The sequence below is a fragment of the Echinops telfairi genome, unplaced genomic scaffold (genome assembly GCF_000313985.2).
Source record: "Echinops telfairi isolate 266 unplaced genomic scaffold, ASM31398v2 ScPeMD7_7409;HRSCAF=8447, whole genome shotgun sequence".
Classification (NCBI taxonomy): Eukaryota; Metazoa; Chordata; class Mammalia; order Afrosoricida; family Tenrecidae; genus Echinops; species Echinops telfairi.
Genome location: NW_022111309.1, coordinates 12,342,961 through 12,363,642, shown reverse-complemented (window position 1 = coordinate 12,363,642; position 20,682 = coordinate 12,342,961). Strand labels below are relative to the sequence as shown.

Sequence of the window (20,682 nt, the reverse complement as noted above, 5' to 3'; positions counted from 1 at the left end):
GCTTTCAACCAAAAAGCCAAGCCCACAGTTACGGAGTCTCTCTGACTCACGGCAACCTGTAGGGCAGTGTAGAACCGCTCCTCTGGGCTCCCAGGACTGTACATCTTTTCATGGGTTCCAAGTGCTGCCCTTGCAGTTAGCAGCTTTAAGCAAAACACATCCCACCACATGGCCATCAGGGTGCGCTAACCTCCTGATAACGCAGGATGGTCTGTAATCTAGCATGAACAATTTAGATTGGCAGCTTTCCTGAGACTGTCCATGCCTAGAGACAGCACAGTTCCCACAGAGCAAGTCTGAAAGGGGAACCAGCCTAACTGCAAAACAGTGCTGTCATCCCGAAAAAGATGATTAGAGGCAAGAGGTCAATCGATACTTGAGCAGTTTGTGCCAGTGAAGACAGACTAAAGCAAACTGCCTTCTCCTCCCATGCCGCCCTCTCCTCATTCCCTCCCTGGCAAACACCAGTCCTCTGAGATCACTAACAACATTTTCAAAAAGGAAAACTGTGCTGTTCAGCAGCAGTTAGAATTTGGTTACAAGTAAGCACGACAAGAAGTGCGCCACCTGCCAGAAAGCTCTGGTGGTACAGCGCTTAAAGAACTCAGTTCCTAAAGACAAAGTCAGCAGTTCAAACCCAAGGACCCCTGGCTGTGATTTGAAAGGTTAGTAGTTCGAAACCACCATCCTCTGCAGGAGAAAGACAGGCTTTCTACTCCTGTTAAACAGTTACGGTCTCGGACACTCCTAGAGGCCGTTCTACTCTGCCCTATCGGGTCGCTATGAGTGGGCATTAATTCGATGGCAGTGAGTTTGGAGGTTAAGGGTTCAAACCCATCAGGTGCTCCACGAGAGAAAGCTGTGTCAGTTGCTACCACAAAAATACAGCCTTAGAAACCCTTCTGGGCAGTTCAACCCTGTCCTACAGAGTCAATGAGTCCAAGGAGACTCAACAACACACAACATTTGCCCAGGGTGGAGCACAGAGGTTCAGCGGTGTGACTGAAGCATCCATCTATACCTCTCTGTGCTGTAGCCATGACGAGGCTGGTGAGATTATTCTTTAAAGTCAGGCTCAGTTTCCACAGTCAGGCTTACATTGCTTTTTCATGCATCTGCTTCACTGCTCCGCCCCAAACTCAACGTCGCTGGAGGTGAGGGACAGGAGGGGACCTGTACTTATTTTATTCACCTTTCAATTAAAAAAATATTTGATGAAAAATCTGTGCAGTGCAAGACACAAAAAAAATTTAATGACAAAAAAATTACTCTGATATCATCTAAACTCAATCGTGAAATGTTTCAAGGGACAGACCGAGTTCTAGTTCTTTTGGATGCCTCTGGGCACCTGGGAGAGTGCGAGTACTGTAGATGTAGCTTATTAACACTTGGGCTCCTTCATACTGACATTAGTGGTGAGTCAAAGAGTTAAGGCTCTATTTTTAAGTCTTGCCAGCATGCAGAATAACAGTAAGTATCTTGCCCTCATTAATATTAGATTTTTTTAAATTAAAAGATCATTTTATTGGGGACTCTTACAACTCTTGTCACAATACATACATTGATTGCATCAGGCATGTTTGTAGCTATGTTGCCTTCATTCATTTCCAGACATTTACTTTCTTTCTTTATTTTTAATATCAGATTTTCAACTGTATGATAAAGTTCTGTGATTTTTCCTGACTGTCCACTGGCTTTCAAATTGGTGGGTCACAGGAGACATGGAGAGAGCACAATTCTGGCGGCAGGTCTGATATAAAGGGGTGTGTGTGTGTGTGTGTGTGTGTGTGTGTTTCAGCTCCCTCACTGCCATCATGTTGACTCCTACTCAGACTGACCCCAGAGGACAGCGCAGAACTGCTTCTCAGCATCTCAGAGCAGACTGCCTCATCTTTCTCTGAGCGTGCATATATGTAGGAAGTATACACACTGCTGTACATACACACATACACACTGAGCCCTTCTAGGAACTCCTTAATTGATTGCTAATTTTTATTATGTCTTACTTCAATTTTGTGGGCCAGGGGGAATGAATGGCATGGAGGGAAAGTGGGGGGCCAAAAGTTTCCTCTACTGAATTTGAAACTGAAACAGTTTCAGTTTAGCACTGGGAAGCAGTGTTAGGAAAATGAAACCCTTCCTTTCTTTCTTTAAAAATTAATTGGAAAAATAAAAGGTAATAAGCCAAAATAGTAGTAGTTACTTCAATGTAGCTATTACGGTAATTTTTATTTACAGAAAATTCTTTATTATATTTTTTTAAAGAAATGGAAGTTTTTATTTAGAAGGTAAACCATGGAGGAGACGACAGCAGTACAAAACAAAGGGTCTTTGTGGTGTCCTGTTTTAAGTCAGAACACACCTTTGGGTTTGGAATTTATGCTTCTTCTAGTGAATAGCTAGTAAACAAAGAAGCAAAAGTATTAGCTTCATTATTTGACATTAACTATAGATGATATTGCCCAACAAGTTCTTAGCAAGGAATAGCCAAGAATTCACATTAAAATGGTCTAAAAAGTTCTCGTAAATTTTCTGTGAGACAACTTTCCATCTTCTGTAAACACAAATGTAAATATTTTCAATCCCCTGATCCAGGAACAACTCAGTTGCATTTTAAACTTTACCCTGACTTAAGCATCACCAGTGGGATTACGGGGTCTGGGCTTACCCCTCTGTTCCACCTTAGAAGTACACACTCAGATGAGTGACCCCAATCCTATAAAAGGGAGGGACTTCTTTATTTTTTTAAATTAATTAATAAATCATTTTATTACAGCTCTTATACCAATCCATACACCAATTGTATCAAACTCATCTGTACATGTGTTGCCATCATCATTTTCTTTCTGCTTGAGAAAAAGGAGGTAATTCTTAACTCACAGAGTTGCTGCAAGGGTTACATGAAGATCACTCTGGGAAAACTAACACATAATAAAAGTCAATAATGGAAGAGGTACTTTGAACTGTTTTTCTTACTATAGGCTATTTCAGTAAGTGCCCTTGAAATGATGCCCGCTTAGATTCCATATTTAATTCATCGTGTGCAGCCTAGGACAGGGGTCCAGTGAAGACAGAAGGGTGTGTGTGTGTGTGTGCAACAAGCAGTGCTCAGGATGATACTCACTTTGCTCTTCTTACTGCTGGACATTTTATTCTTGATGTAGCTGAAGGTACGGCTGACTTTTGTTCCACTTTTTCCTTCAAAATCTTTCTTGGAAGGGCTTTGTGGCAGTAAATGGTAGTTTTCTTCAGTTATACTAAGTAAAAAAAAAAAAAAAGGAAGATTTAAGGATTATAGAAGTCAAATAGAATTATAAAAGCGAAATAAAAAAAGCCCTGAACTGATAGTTTTGGGGGGCAACTGTGACTGTTCTAGATTAATGACTTTATTGACAAGTCATTATGTCATTTCACAGTAAAAACCAGAATAAGAGTGTGGAGTAGAGGCTGCCAGATGATCTTATACACAGTGCCCCCTGCTGCCAAAAAAAAGAAGTTACATTTTCTTATGTCAACTATTTTCAGTGACCTGGGTTTGGTTCTAGATATAAAATAAATAGACTATTAATTATTCACTAAGTATCTTACCCAAAATGTCTTCATTTACACAACTCTCAACTCATAACTGTTTGCATCACATAGGTGGTTAGAAAGGAGAGCCCTGTATGCAACGGGCGACAGGGAATGCTACTGGAGGTAGTAAGCCAAGCGGTTAACCGCACCGCAGCAATCACACGTCTTCCCTATTCTTTTGGCATACTGGACGGTCAAGACTTCAGGCTGGCCAACACAGTCACATGCAAGTTTAGCAAAGCGTGTTTGCAGTGAGGTGGGATGGACTTGATGGCATCCAACAACAGTGAACAACTGGCAAACTTTAGGCAGGGTACAGAAAGACCCATTTTAGGAGTGTGAAATAGGTCCAAATGTAGTCTTCTACTTGTTCACGAAGTCTACATAAAACTGAAGTCCATCCACACTGGACATGTTTTGACCTGGGAAATTCCTAATAGTTGATTGAGTCAGAGGATGCCGGGCAAAGGCACCTGAATAAATAATCCATTATATGGCAATGAAACCCATTTATACTAGTTTTATAACTTTCCACTGAAAACGGAATAATCATCAGGTGAAGTCACTAATGCTTGTGTACAGGGGTGTCATTAAACAAAGGAGTGTTGTAAGAAATTGGGACAACAGTATGAAAAGCAATGCTCTCAAGAGGAACAGAATGTGGAAGGGCAGAGAAAAGCACTTGTTCCAGCATCTGGGGTCACTTGAGCCACATGAGTACCTTTGCTGAAGGAGCAACCTAAGAAATAAATTGTAGGGCATCCATTGGAAGAGCAATTTTTACTGTTGCTAAACTAGTTCATCTCCAGCATGGAAAGAGAATTAGAAACTAAACAAGTCAGGATGGAAATGTTCTGTCTGCGGTCAAGTAAAGGACCAATCCGTGTACTTAGGCAGAGATGTGTAACATATCGCTGTCTACAGAAGAACATGGTGGCATTCAAGTCTACAATGCCCATGGTAGTAGCAGCAGCTGGTGGATGGTTACTATGAATGAGCATTCTGCATAAACAAAGGGGGAATCTGCAGCACTGAATTTCAAATTCTCACGGACTCTACACTGTCTGGGACCATGAATGCGGGATGAACCTTTGAAATAATTGCCCTGAGATGATTTTCAAACCTTAAACTAAACATATTCTGTGATGTCTACTTAAAGTCAAACAACAGTTTAGCCTTAACTAGTACAACAGTTTGCCTTGGTATTCGTAGTTCTTTTAAGTGCTCTTTATTCTATGAGATCGAAGTGACGGATTAGAAAGGCACATCGGGGCGATGAGTTTCTGGTGGGTTGGGTTGGGGTGAAACAGCAAAGGAGGGTGGAGATGGAAGCATGTCACTGAGGGCTCAGGTAGCAGCAGGTTTGGGGCAGGTTTTGCTGTGCAAATTCTCCACAACAATAAAAATAAAAACATCTAAACAGTAACCAAAGACAAAAAGATACAGGCTTTGATACAAAACTATTTGTTCATCATTATTCCAAATTGATTACTTGAGGAAAATAAATGAGCTTAAATGCACTGGGCTATTCTGGATTGATTTCATTTGGTTATAGAAATGACAAAAGGAATGCACGCTACCTTTCAGTCAGGTTAGCACTGGTGTTGTGGAACAGTCGAGTATCTAGGAAACAAAAGAGGATGAGGTAAACTTTGAACATGACTGAGAAAACGTTTCAAATATTTACACTGACACAACAGATGCAGATTGACACAAGAATCGGTGTGTGGTGCCGCCTCCTCCTCCATGGGAGAAGGATCAAACCAGAAACCATGAAGTTAGAAATGGAGACGCGAGCGGTCAACAGTGAGTTTCCCATGACAACAAAATAAGCAATTGTAATCTGGGGTTCAGTTAAGTGAACTAATCTTAAATCAACATCTTTCCCCCCACTAATCGGTACCTAACTCACCCACAAAGCATGCTTTAATCCCATTCCTATCAATAGTCTATTTCCCTAGGCCACCCTTCTAAGATGGCATCACAGACAGGACCTACACTAGGACACTATTGCACTCTACATGCTGTATCAATCCTACTTTGATATATTTCAGTATCAGAAACCCCGCTTATGTATCTCTGGCATTCTCCCGAGAAGTCCAGACACGGGCCACTGAAGAAGAGAGAACCCGGGACCTGGCTGAAGCTCTTGGCCCCATCACTAGTTTGGGGTGAGACCGCTGGATCTCATTTTCTCATCTGCGTGACCAGAGAGGTGGAGATGTTCTCTAACATCCTTTCCAGGATGGTACTGATAAAAGGAGTGAACAGATAGATGCATCCTTCCCACTTCACACAGATCAGAGCTTATCCCCAAATGGGTCATTAAAATTTTAAGTCAAATAGGAGGGATGGAATGTAGAACAGAAAAAGGAACACTATCATTATTTTGACCTACAGGCTGAACATTTTAAGCTACGTCAGAATTTAAAAGGATAAAAGGCAGCCACTGCAGAGATAAATGGTGTTCAATTTTCAGGAGATCAGGGAAAGAAATATTTTCCATTTATGATTCCAGGTACAGAGATTGAGTAGCTCCACCTACCTCAACGTGGAGCATATGCACCCTTTACCTTGAGGTTTGTTTCAAGGATCTCTGAAGGTTACTGCGAGTAAAGCTTCAGAAGAGATTAAAAGATGTTCTCTTACTAGATAACTAGCAGTGGCAATTCTTAACCTCTAAAACTATCTTAGATTCAGAAAACAATGCAAAATTGCAGTTTGTACTAAGTGATACAAATAGCGGAGGAGTGGAATAGTACATAGTCCTAAGTCTTTAAGAAGTTGCCTTGTCCATGCACCCCTTAGGGTTTTTCTTCTATTGCCCTACTGTGCATAGTAGCAATAGTCAACTGAATGAGAAAGACCAGCAGAGGGAGAGGAAGATCTAGCTCCCGTTCCTTGGTTCTGCTGGATCAGGTACGAATCCATTAGCATTTTAATCTCATGATGCTTTTGTTTTTGCTTAAGTAAAACTCCCAAGAGGCTGGTTCTGGCCAGTGGCTTTAAACTCTTCCCTAACACAGACCTTTCAACGAAACACAGTTGCTTCATTTTATTCTCTCAGGCCACGTGTATACAGTCATATTCTTACATAATAAATGGCCAGCCATAAACGGCCACCCTAGTAATCAGAAAACTCAAATCCAACTCATAAAACAGATTAAAAAACAACCCAATATAGAGCTCAAGAATAAACCGGTGGATTTCTGCAGAATTAACCAAACACGGAACATACGGGGCTAGGGAACTGGGACAATCTAGGGCTTTAACATTGTCTACCGCTAAAAATAAAATTTTAATTCCATTACGGGACTGTCTTAGATGTGATTCTGAAAATAATGACTAATTTATTAATGTCTCTACAATTCCTAAAGTAACACATAGAGCACCTAAGAGCATAACACTGATGGCTCTTTCTATGATACGATCAGACAAGAGCCATGTACTCTGCCATTTGAGTTGGTCTGTGAAGTCCATGATTATTGCCAGTGAGCAGACCAGGGTTGGAACCTCTGGATGTCTATGGTCAGTATTTCCCCAGCATGTTCAGTGAGGGAGCAGAGCTGCTCCAGAAGCATTGTCACCGAGGGTGAAGCACTGGGCTGCCAACCCAAAGGCTGGCGGTCGGACACCGCTCAGGAGAAATCCAAGGGAGCCTGCCTTGGAAAACTGGGCAGCCTTGGAAACCCTACGGCGCACGTCCACCCCATCCTCCTATGGGTGTGAATCCACCAGTGGGCCATGGGGTTGGTTTTAACCTTCTAGGAGCAAATGGCCGGGTCTTTCTCCCAGAGAGCTGCTGGATGAGCCCAAATCAACAACCTCTTGGCTAGCAGTGGAGCGCTTTATTTTTGCACCACCAGGAATCTTTAAGTTATGCACCAGGAAGAACCACTATGAAATATTGCTGAAACTTGGGGTGAAGCAAATGACAGGACGTTAGGAAGCCCTGAAGACTTTGAGCGTCAGATGACGTTATTAATTGCTGTTGCGTTGATCCCAGTTGATAGAGATTTTTTCCAGACAGATTGCTAGGCCTATTTCCATGATGTCTCCAGGTGAGTTTGAACTGCTAAGCTTCTGGCTAATAGCTGTGCCACCCAAGGAAACCTTAATTGTCAGACACCCATAATATTAAGTATATGATGTAGAAAAAGGTTTATTAGGTTACTTTAGATCAGAAATAGTTTATCTATTAAAAATATCAATACTAGCATATTCTAGAAATGCTGCACAATGGCAGAGAATGATCTCTTTGGGGGGGGCAGAGAATGATCTTTATGAGTGAGGGATTCATCTCCATTCCAAGTTTATTTTAATGGATACCTGTAATGCTTTAAAACCAGTCGTACCAAGTGACCAATGGTGTTTTTTTTTGAAGACTGAAAAGGAGGAAAACTTGAAGTTCAATAGATAAGCTATCGGGCCTGATATCAAAGGAAAGGCATTCTTTGAGACATGGTCTCAATAAGTGAGAGGAAAAAGGTGTAACATCAGTTTTTTAATACTACAGACGAACATCTGCCAACGAACTCCTAAGATATAGAAGTGACACAAGGGGAAATATGAAATCTGGACTCTGCAATGCAAAGGTTCCAGGGGGTGGGAGGGTCACGTGATCACATACATGCCTAATGCCTTTGAAGAGATCTGTATTCTGGGAAGGTACCTTACACCCTGGGTCAGTAGGCCAGTGGATCAACCAGTGTACAGAAGACACAAACAGATTTATCCAAAGCAGAGCATGAATAAAAGTGATACAGAAAAGGAAGCATGCAGGGGGATAGGAGTCTCCAAACAAGTTCTTAGCACCAAGCCTATAGCATTTTCAGAGCAGGTCAAATGCTGGAAAACAGCCAACGGACACTAAAGCTTCTTACTTACTATGCAACTCCTCCTCCTCCTCACTGGAATAAGAAGAGCCAAGAGAAAAGAGAGTTTTAGGCTTTAGGAGGAGCGGAGAGATGCTGATGGAGAAGGAGATCCGCCTTGCCTGCTGCGTCTGCTGTGGAGCTGGGAAGTGGGTTAACAGAAGACGTTAAGAGCAGGCAGAGGCTACGCCAGGGCAAAGATAAAGGTATCTCAAACCCATGTCCAAGCAGAGCAATGTAGCATTGGCCTAGCTGGTAATAGGAAAGGGTATGTCAGTGAAGAATGAAATTTATTCACACATTCATCTTCATTTCTCATCATGCAGAATTCTAAGGCAAGATTTTTTTTTAAATCCATCGAATAAAAGTATCTGTTTAGGTCAATGGTTCTCAATCTTCCTAATGCTGTGACCCTTTAATACAGTTCCTCATGTTGTGGTGAGCCCCCAACCATAAAATTTATTTTTGTTGCTACTTCATCACTATACTTTTGCTACTGTGATGAATCAGGCGACCCCTGTGAAAGGGTCCTTCGACCCCTCAAAGGCCCAAAGAGGTCGCGACCCACAGGTTGAGAACAGCTGGTTTAGATTATACAAAGACGTACGTCATTTAATTGTAACAATTTACATGTGGCGTTTTCTACTTTGAAATATGCTAACAACATCTCCAGTCGTGGTGGTCCCTCGAGATTCTGTCTTCTGTGTTCACTTTTGTTCACCCCTCTCTTAAAATACAACCTTTATACTAACTTCTAGTCACACCTCCTCTCCGGTGAGGGCAAGACTCACTCATCGCACTCAGTGCTCACCTGTGGGTACAGGCAGCTCACACCCCACAAGAACATCACCTAAACCGGGCTTCCTCCAGTACTTCTTAGTTTGATGTGTGCTACTGACCATGTAACTGACTATTCAAAACAGGAAGTGGAATTCTTTATAGAACACCCTAACTCTCGGTGTTCCCTTCTACACCTGTGAGATTTTCTCCACTGCCTGTATCCCTGGTTCAGAAAACCACTTACCATCCAGTCGTCCACAGATCTACTAGCTTTGGACCCCATCACATTCCCTCTGGGAGGCTTGCTGCAGGGTTACCACATCCCTGAGATCAATGAATGGCCCTCCATTACCCTCAGCAAAAAGTCAGAAAATCTCAGTCTTGCTGTCCACGAATTGATTCAGCAGCCAGATTCCTAGTTTTTGTTCCAGTTTCAATTTTTAGATGACTTCACCCTAGTAAGCTTCACTAGCAAGCCTCCTCTGATCTCTGAAGTCTGACGCTTCCATGACTGGAATGAAGAACTATCTACTAAGACCCATTTGTTCTCTTCTCTGTATCTCTCACCAGACAGGAAGTGTGATGACAGAAGAAACCACATCTACGCGTTCTTCCCATTGTTTGGCCTGGTGACCAGGGAAGAGAAAAATGTCCAACATTAGTTGAACAAATGAACAATAAGCGAATTTGCCTTTATCAAGCATCCTGGAAACTCAAGTATTTGGAACCTCTAAATAAAACAAAAGAAATGTCCTGGACCTACCCCATAAAAAACACCCCAGATGAATGGTGAGTGACATTAGACTGCTGTCTGCAGCCACTGCAGGTCGTAGACATCAGATGTGAAAGGTTGGCACAAATACAAGTATACTGTCTCGTCAGTTAGTAGCAAGCAGTCTTGTGTAAATAAACATTTTAATGTAAGTTCCAAAGTATTTCCAAATATGAAACAACTATAAGACATTAAAATTGGGTCTCATATGATCAAACATTGGAGAGCATCCCTTCCTGTGTCACAATAAAAGCTTTAAATCATCAGGAAAAATTCATTTGTATGAGTATCTGGAGACTATCTACAAAACAAACAGATACCCCAACATATAAAGGAGTAGGATACTCAACACAGAATCAATTTTGTAATGTACTAAAACTAAAATAAATGTACTCAATATGCATTTAATTCAGCATGCAGTCAAATTAAAATGCATTTCTTACATTTAAATTACGAACTCATCAAAAATTCCATCTACCTACTAAAATTATGCCAAGAAAATACATGTGTTCTATTAAGTACATATCCCAGGATGCATGCTGAGAGTCAGAATAAGTGCAGAAGTAGAGAGAAACTATCCTATATTCCTCATTAGCATTAAACCATAGCATCTTAGATGTCCAACGCTCATCTAGGTGCATGTGGATTGTGAATCTTTCATTGAGTATCTCATTTACATAAACCTTGTAAGATCCACTTAGTAGCTTTCATAGGCTGATGGTTGTGAACAACTAATGCTCTAAGTACAAGACAGGTGTAGGCCGCATGGCAAACTCTCACCGATGAATAGGAATAATCCCGAGGGCAGAAGCATTTGTCAACACCCTTTCTTCGAACAAGTGACACAAAAGGAAGGGCTGGGTACAATTCTACTTGGAAGACTATTGCCACTGGTGTGAACTGGGCCCTGGTGGTGCAATGGTTAAGTGCTTGGCTGCTAACCAAACATCAGTGGTTTATTTTTTTCTCAGCTTTATTGGCACTTCTTCCACATACTATACTTTTTTTCAGCCCAATCATACCAGGAAGTGTTGTAAAATCATCGCCACAATCAATTTTAAGACATGTTCTTCTTCCCTGTACTCAATTGTGATTTTTAAAATCACAATTAAAATATACATGAGTAAGTGTTCTCCTATTCAACATCTTCTACATGTATAGTTCAGTTCCAGCAAAGGATACTCTGCTGTACAACCAGGTCAGTGGTTTAAACCGACCGGCCACACTCAGTGGGAAAGAAAGGTGAGGTTGTCTGCTTCTGTAAAGACTTATCCTCTTGCTGAAGACAAATGGGTGCATAAGCAAATGTGGCGAAGAAAGCTGATGGTGCCCGGCTATCAAAAGATATAGCGTCTGGGGTCTTAAAGGCTTGAAGGTAAACAAGTGGTCATCATCTAACTCAGACGCAACAAAGCCCACATGGAAGCACACCAGCCTGTGTGATCATGAGGTGTCGAAGGGATCAGGTATCAGGCATCATCAGAACAAAAAATCTTACCACAGTGAATGATGGGGTGAGTGCGGAGTGGAGACCCAAAGCCCATTAGTAGGCCACTGGACATCCCCTTACAGAAGGGTCGTGGGGAGGAGACGAGCCAGTCAGGGTTCGATGTAGCAACGATGAAAAATACAACTTTCCTCTAGTTCCTAAATGCTTCCTCCTCCCCCACTATCATGATCTCAATTCTATCTTAAAAATCTAACTAGACCAGAGGATGTACACTGGTACAGATAGGAACTGGACACGCAGGGAATCCAGGGCGGACGAGCCTTTCAGGACCAGTGGTGAGAGTGGTGATACCGGGAGGGTAGAGGGCAGGTGGAGTAGAAAAGAGGAACCGATCACAAGGATCTACATATAACTCCCTCCCTGTGGGATGGACAACAGAAAAGTGGGGGAAGGGAGACGTCAGACAATGTAAGACATGACAAAACAATAATACTTTATAAATTATCAAGGGTGTGGGGAGGGAGGGGAAAATGAGGAGTTGATAGCAAGTGCTCAAGTAGAAAGTGAATGTCTTGAGAACGATGAGGGCAATGAATGTACAAATGTGCTTTACACAACTGATGTATGTATGGATTGTGATAAGAGCTGTATGAGCCCCTAATAAAACGATTATATATATATATCTAAGACATCGTCGTAGATACCCAAAGGGGCAATCCTACTTTATCCGATAGAATTCTATATCGGAACTGACACACGGGAATCGGTTTTGGTCAATGATATGCTTTAAGGTTCTCCCACAGATAATATATCAAGCAGTTTTTTAATTGCAAGATCTCTGGGTATAAGTAACAAAATGATAAGGTATAGATAATCTTGGAAATGGACCATCTGTAATAAGAATTACTCTGTATACCCAAAAGTTCAGCTTGTTCTTAAGTTGTATCCAGAAAGTATCTAAATTTCCAGGCAGGCTGGGAGACAAAGGCATCTTTTAATCAGTCCTCTGATGCACATTTCCTTGAGGCTCGCGGAGGCCATTCTCCCAGACATTATCCCACAGGATACAGGCTGTTTCAGTGCTGATTTTGAGTCTCTAGAACAATGAGCAATTATGTATTGGTCATATCCCAACGTAAAGCACGAGCTGGGACAGCTTTCCGACTCTTTGTGGTCCCCAAATAAACCGCCCCTTGTTTACCTCCCACCCCAGAAAATGGGGGAGAGAGAGATCTGAGTTACTCTTTTACTCAGAACTTCCCCTACATCAATGGGCTGTAGAGATCCCAGTTTAGAAATAATGCTCGAGGGTTTCTGTTTTTCTAATTTAGCAAATAACCCAACAAGACATTGCCGATCATGGGTCAGCAGACATACGTTTTCAGAAGTGATCAAATGTGGACAAGCCTGGGGGAGAAGCGGCTACTTTCTTTCGAAGGAAGAAGACCTAGCACAGGCACTGAGCCTGAAAGGAGTGAGCGAGAGGTAGTTTTAGAAAGCATTGTTGCTAAACAGGAGTGTCCACACAACACAGTTTATTTACAAGGTAATGAAGAACAATGTGCTACTTTCTTTAACACTGCTTAAAACCCAGTCTGAGAAAACTCTGGCCCTGTTCTGGGCACTAACAACTAGAATACCCCAGTATGAGGATGGATGCGTGCTACAACTTATGTTATGGAAGTATTTTAATTCATTTAGGCTTCAACACCACGCTGAATTAACGGAAGCAGAGATCGGATGCAATGGGCCGTGCAGCCACAGAGTAATCTTTCATTGTGTTACATTCAACAAAAGGGAATAATAATAACACATTTATTATTACATATATTAACAACATAATATATAATAATAACATTTTTTTTTTTAAAGGGTCACATCCTTAACCCTCTGGATTCCTTACCCATCAGATCTGAACACTAGTCTGAATGCTTTTAAAGAGGAAGTAAAGTAAAATAGAAACTGGTTCAAATTCATTTGCCACAGTCAAGGTAGTTTCAAACAAACAAACAAACAAACAAAACTACCTGAGGCACAGAGCTCAGTAACTGATCATGTTCCCCGAAAGGAACAAAATACAGCCCGGGAAAATGAATTTAACTGTATATGGGGGAGGACCCTGAGGTCGTGTCATTGGAGTCGGTTAGTTTTCTGATATTATATGGGACTACTTAACTAATGTATGACACACCCATTCAATCCTACATGACATAAATGTGTATTACAAATCAGAATGAGCGCACCACATGTTGATGACAAAATTAAACTCTTGCATGAAATTCTTCTCCTGACAGCTATCTGCTACTGATTTCAGTTCTCCCCAGTGAGCTGGCAGAATTTCCCACCTATAGGAAGAAAAGCTGCCAATGACAGGGATCCTAGAATCCTGTTATCTGGGCGACAGCTACATTTTTTAGTGTTCAGACAGACACTGAAAACAGTCACAATTTGTCCTGCTTTCTAGAGGAAAAATGAGGGAGTGTGTTACCCACGAGGAAAGAATACGTGTCACATAATTCCGGAGAAGGGTGTCTGCTGCTACAGGAGAGGCATATTCACCGTGCCTCAGTGGAAGCAGGCACACAGAGCCGGAGGGTCTCAGTCAGAGGGCTTTCCTGATCTGCGCTGGCTATTTACTCCAGGCTCATCAAATCCATTACAAACTGCTGCTTCTGCGGTTGTTAGGTGCTGTGAGCCGGTTCCGACTCATCGCAGACCCCGTGTACAACAGGACACGACACTGCCCTGTCCTGTGCCATCTGCACCCTTGTCATGTGTAAGCCCACTGTTGTCAACCCACCTTGTCCGCTCTAAGCTATTCCGTTAGAATTTTTCTTCGATCCCTGCAAAACCTCTAAGATATGCCGAATCAAAGTGAAACTGAACTAAAACATACACAAGGAGGCAAAAGTGATTTGATACAGTTTCGTGATGTTAGACCTATGCCTCTGAGGAAAAGCTATCATAAGGCTGGTTCAAAGAGGCAAGATATGCATTTAAAGTGTTAGCCATATGAAAAAATAGGACCCAAGTCATACATCATGTTCTAATTGCCTGTGGAAATTAATGTCATGAAACAGGAGCCAACACAGAACATCCTACTACTGCAGCGCAGCTACTTATGTCTCCAATGCTTTTACATTTAGTGAAATTCATGTGCTTTTACTTAAATCAGGGGAAACATAAAATATAAGAAAATATCTTTATTCTAGTTGCTTCAGCCTCCTCAATGTTTGGTCTTTCCACAAAGAATGTAAGGTATCACTCAATCTTTAATCAGCTGATTGATTTTTTTATAAAGATATACTATGTAAAAAAACAAAACAAAAACATGATTTTTTTTAAGGCATGGACTTTCTCAAAGTACAGCCGTTCTTCTGTGGATACAATCCTATTAGGATTTTGAGCATCTGTTACTCACAGATGCCCCATCACTTAGAAGTCACTCTCTCTCACTTATTTCACCAACGAAAAAAAAGTAGCTCAAGGCTTTCTTTATCCTTCATGAACCTGAACATTTTTTAAGAGTTCAGAGCAAAACATGCTGTAAAATGTCCTCAAAGCGGGTTTGTCCAGTGTCTCCTCATGTTTAGACCCAGGTTATACAAACTTTCTGGCAGGAACATTACAGAAGTACTATGTTGTTCTTTCTCATCTGCTCAAGAACCAGACGGTGTTAACTTGATCCATGACGTAAATATTGGCCATTTGGTGTCTTATCAGGTCTCACTACTGCGTAGCTCATGAAAAGAGCCCTTCTGGATGAAAAGTGGAGTACAGAGACACAACCACCAAACACAGCTTAGGTTTCTGGACTGGATTTTGGATGCAAAGAAGGTAAAAGCTACTTGCAGAAACTGGCATGTGGTCTGCACTGTGGAGTTGCACTGTTAATTTCCCGTGGAGGATCCCTGCACTCTGGTAATGGAAGTGAGTACTTTCCCATTAGCGTTTTGCACCTAAAGAGTTAGAGGTAAAGGAGGACCTTATCTGTGACCGACTCTCATGCATATCTAAAGAGCAGTGATGAAGAAAAGGAGACTTCTGCCAATTATGTTCATATTTGGGGATAAGACATAAAAATATTCCGTATTTCATTGTACTATTTTCCCAACTTTTCTTAAGGTGATACATTACTTCAAAGTCAAAAGGGAAACACAAATGTGTGTCAGGCTTAGACCCAAGAGTGTAATGAATAAAGGACATTTTTAGGGAGCAGGAGGAAGAAGGTCCCGCGGCTGAACACTAAGTCACTGCCTCTGTTTCAGTGCTGACCCACTCCTTTAGATGACGAGGGAGGGAGGGAGGGTTGGGAAAGATATTGTTGTAGGGCCTTAAAGTAAGGAAAAAATGATAGGAAAAAAGTCCTGATGTATCTAGTTGATAAGAATAGCAAAGCAGCAGCAGTAGCATACTCACTGTCCAGTCCAGGGTGGCTGATAGTCATTAATGAGATGGATTTGGTCAAGGGAGAGGAAATGGCTGATGTGCAGTAATTAAATCCCTGTTGTTTGGATCTGTGACTTGTCTGTGAAGTAAAAAAATGAAAACACAGGTTCTGAGTACATGCTTTCTTATTCCAAGTGAGTATAACATTTTAAACTCAGATACAACAGTGAGACACATGGTGGGTGGACAGCACAGGCTTTCGAGTTGGAAACATTTGGATTCCAGTCTCGGACCTTGCCTGTAACAGGTGTTCCACTTCAGAGATCTTATTTGGGGTCCCTGAGTTTCCTCAACAAGTGCCAAGTAAAAACTTCCAGAAAGCCAAGCAGTCATGCTGAACAACTTCAGCGGGTGACTGAAATTTGCCTAATAATTTAATTGCCTCAATAAATTCACAGCAGCTTCAAGGCCAAGAGGTCCCACCACGGCAGCAGCTCCTCCTAGAGGACCCCCGAATGACGGTCATCTATTGCTTGCTGGTATGCTTCTGGTGATGAGAGGCTCTCACCCTCCCCTTTGGGGTGGAGGAAGCCCAGCCGGAAAGGTAATGAATTGTCAGAAATCTGTTCCCTTTATAAACCAGTCAAGGCCAGCTCACAGCACCAGTAAGGAAGATTAGAAGTGGTCCACAGGGTTTCTCATAGAGACTGAAATCTTCATCTTCACATCTTTCTCCCAAGGTTTGAACCGCCCACCTCCAGGCCAGCAGCTGAGGACGCAGCCATGGCACCACTCAGACTCACACACACAAAGGGAAGCAATGAAAACCCGTTACGCATAGGAACTTGGCTCAATCGCACCAAAGGCTTCTGATTACTTAAGAGCATGTAACCGTGACAACCAAGGCAAAACAAGTTATATATATTTCCAATATAACTGTGAGGTCTGGAAAATGACCTCACTCTCGAGAAGCCAAGGTCATTCCAACTTATAACAGGAAACTGACTTGAGGGAACTTGTCTAGATTAGTCATATCAGCAGCACAAATACCAGCTCTGAGGTTAAAAACCAGATGTAAGACTATGGGTGGGCAGAGAGGTCTGGCAAGTCTAAGCCCAGGAAGGTGCTAAAATGTTGTTTCTATCAAAAGATAAAACCAAGAAAGTCATTTCAGAAGGATACCTCTGGTAATGTACATTGATAACTGAAAATGAACCTTCTGTCAAACACTAGCTTTGAAAAAGCATTCATAGCCAGTATAAGATAATCAACATTTTTCATTTCATCATTTGGAGGAGTTATAAGTTTAATCGTGTTCATTGGGTTTACACTTAAGTCCTTGCATTCAAGGGTTTGAGCTGAATCCAAAGGAGTATTTTGGCCCTTGGTCTAGGTATGGTTCCGCCTACAAGTCTACAATCTTGGTACTTACCTGGTTTTCAGAACACTCATAATACACTGAAATGCAGTCCATTTTTCAGACTGCCCAGTGGTGTTCTTACTTTATCATCAAGGGGGCCCTCAGTTACCAGAAATGAGTCCTACTTTTTTCCTTTCCTTTTTTGTTACCATCAACCAAACCAAACTTGTTGCCATCTTTCCATTCTGACTCATAATGAGGACCCTAAACAGGGTTCCTGAGGTGGTTTGTCTGTAGGGAAGCAGACAGCTTCATCTTCCTGGCTCAGAGCAGATAATGGGTTTGAACCACTGACCTGGCAGTTAGCGGTCCAACGTCTAGCCCACAGAGCCACTGGAGTTAACATTAGGCTATGTAAATCAAAATTAACTGCTCTATGTTCTTGTTATTTTTATTCTCCCTAACGTATCAGACCAAGGAGAAATGGAAAAAGAAAAAAAAATTTTAAAGGTGGTAAAATTCGTTTAGGCCTTCCATTTTATTTTCATTGGGTCTAAATTCTCTTAGACTTCCACACAAATGACACATTCATTACTAATATAATCCTCCAGTGACAAATTTATATGTGGTAATGGAATTACTATGTTGTAGATGTAATTTTAAAAAATCTATATAACACCCCAATCACCTATTCAAAACTCAGACTGCTTCACATTTGTTTATTTGATTAGAAAGGCTTCGCCCACTGAGTCAGTGCTGACGCACAGAGATGCCCCAGTAGGGTTTCAGAGACTATCAATCTCTAGCGAAGTAGATCGCCTGTAGCGTGTGGCTTTGAGCTGCTCATGTTTTGGTTTCACAGCCTAACTCCTAATCCACAGCCCCACCAGGCCTCCTGAGGATCCTATAGAAATGTGTACAGTTGGCCCGTGAACAACATGAGCTTGAACTCTGGTCACTTATACAGGTGTTTTACTTAAACTGCCCTATGGCACTAATCATTTCTGTGCGAGCAGTGTGTCTCTGTAGTAAGTTGCATGCTGCAGTGAAAATGAACTCTTGCCCTGCTTGTGTACCGTATTGTCACCATGTTTAGTGGAAGGACTGCGACTTTGGATTCACACCCTGGGGCCCACGTGAAGGGCCACTCATGATGCGAAAAGGGCTCCCGAGAAGCAAAGAAAGAGTCCTGACATGAAACAAAACATTGACCTGCTTTCTCTGAACCACAGGTTGAGGTCTGCAGCTGCAGACGGGTAAGGACTATTAATAATAGTAATAAAAAGAATGAAAGAAAAGGAAATTCATGAAGCCATATGTAGTTGGGACAGCAGGCACAAAAATCTTTTGTTTGTTTGAATCTTGTACTGAAAGTATAGCTTTTATGTGGGCGCAATATACTTGTAATATAAGCTATGTGTGTTAATGGATTGCTTATGTCATTGATAAGGCTTCTGGTCAACAGTAGACTACTAGCAGTTTTGGGGGAGTCATAAGTTCTAAGTGGATTGGACTGTAAGAGGGTGGGGTGGCCCCAATTCTGTGTTGTCCAAGGGTCAACTATAATTTACATTCTCAATCCAAAAACCCCCTGTGCTATGATAAGGAGGAGCCTGAGAAGACTGGAACTAAGAAAAAGCCACTCACTGGGCTAACACGGAAGCCTTTCCTGACCATTACAACAGGCCATTAAGACAGTGGCGATACCAGGAGGGAAGGAGGGGGTGGGTAGAAAGGGGGAATTGATCACAGGGATCTATATATAACCTCCTCTCTGGGGGATGGGCAGCAGAGGGGTGGGTGAAGGGAGATGCTGGGCAGTGTAAGAGAAGATAAAATAATAATTTATAAATTATTAAGGGTTCATGGGGGAGAGGGGAGTGGAAAGGGAAGGGGAGGGAGAGAAAGGAAAATGAGCTGATTCCGGGAACCCAATAGGAAAGCTAATTTTGGGAATGGTGAGGGCAATAGATGGATGGGTGTGCTTTACACAATTGATCTATGTATTGTGATGAATTGTATGAGCCCCAATAAAATAATTAAAAAAAAGAGACATCATTAGGAGGTGAGAAAAAGAAGGCGGGGAGTGTAAAGCAGCCTTTCAAAGACTCTGCCAGCGTAAAGAGGGGCAGATAGCATAAAAAACGGTTCTTTTTTAAGGAAGGAGGAATCATGGGGCTTGTAGAAAATCAAGAAATTTAATAATTTCCTAATTGATAATATTTTAATAGTTTGCTTTGATAGAATATTTAATTCGACGTACAATTAGTTCTCACTGAATGTTAAAAACTTGCTTTTGTGCTAGACTGGGCTAACTAGGACCAAGTAACAACCTCACTGCCATGGAGTCAATTCTGCCTCACCGCACGCCCCGCCCCACCTCACCCCGGTTCCCAGGTGTCAGCGTTCACAGGAACGGACGGCCTCCTCTACACTAGCTGCGGGTTTGCCCTGTGCTCAGCAGTGCAGTGCTTACTTGGAGTGCTACCTTATTACACAATGGGTCAACAACCACCGCTCCTAGCTCTTCGCTAACTCACAATTTCTGCCTTTTCATATGAGGTCATATTTCAGGAAATGCATTTAGTACTTTTTCTAACGATTAGTACACACTTGGTTTCAGCCTTACCTGATGGTCAAACATCCGATGTTCTCTCTGGCCAGACTCCAGATCCTCTTCGGAAAGTGACACTAGCGAGTCACCGCGCTCGTCACCACTGAAGGGCTTGGTGTTTGCAGAGTTTGCTTCCAGGGATGAGGGTGGCTTACTTCTGACCCCAGTTCCACCTGTCAGGCCTTCCAGGCTGAAACTGAACACAGGGCACCAGTCAGCTTGTGCTGCGTCTTGAAGGCGAGGAGGACACAGATCTCCAGCTCTATCTCCCCTGATGGTATATGCCTATGTCTATCACCCCAAGGGCATTCCACAAATGAGTACCACCTGCCTTTCTCCCCCAAAAGCTCTTGGAATCCTGAGAGGATACTGCACTTAAATAAAATCATACCTCAATCGACTTATTCAACGATTATTTTTTTCTCTCAGGTTTTTTAAGTAAGATCATTTGGACAGATCAAATTAATCTCATCAGTCCATATCCACACACGTGCATGTATATATCTACAGATAAACTTTCTATATACATACATATATATATAAACTTTTCCTCAAAGGCTAATGTATTCAGTCTTGGCCACCATCTGGCTCTGCTGTATGTATCAAAGGATGAAATCACAGAGCAACTATTAGCACAAGTAACCTTTGGAAGACAAACCAGGAGACTTGCCTTTGCCCCCATCGAGTTGACTTTCATAACTTTGCACTCAACCACAGCCTTCCTGACCTTTCTAACTTGACAGGAATGCTGCCACTCTAGCAAGCCCAATGTTGCTCACAGCTTCATCATAGGTGCACAGCTGGCCAGACAATTACTTAAAAGGTTTTCTGAAAATTGTTAGTTGCAGATAAGCACACCTTGGGGGGGGG

The 20,682-nt window shown here is 42.1% G+C and overlaps 1 protein-coding gene across 12 annotated transcripts in view; it reads right to left on the bottom strand.

Annotated features, from left to right (window-relative positions):
- Positions 1–20,682, bottom strand: part of AKAP13 (A-kinase anchoring protein 13) — a 312,203-nt gene that overhangs the window by 57,306 nt on the left and 234,215 nt on the right. For 8 of the 12 annotated variants that reach the window (XR_006680703.1, XM_045296492.1, XM_045296493.1 and 5 more), the window contains 5 exons: positions 19,828–20,008; positions 15,869–15,977; positions 8,461–8,589; positions 5,154–5,196; positions 3,125–3,257 (listed from right to left, as the gene is read on the bottom strand). Coding sequence is in view for 11 of the 12 variants with exons in the window: in XM_045296492.1 (XP_045152427.1) it covers positions 3,125–3,257; positions 5,154–5,196; positions 8,461–8,589; positions 15,869–15,977; positions 19,828–20,008 (595 nt within the window). In the remaining variant the exon portion in view is untranslated. The remainder of the gene's footprint in view (positions 1–3,124; positions 3,258–5,153; positions 5,197–8,460; positions 8,590–15,868; positions 15,978–19,827; positions 20,009–20,682) is intronic. The other 4 variants (XM_045296498.1, XM_045296500.1, XM_045296499.1 and 1 more) reach the window with 1 other exon arrangement.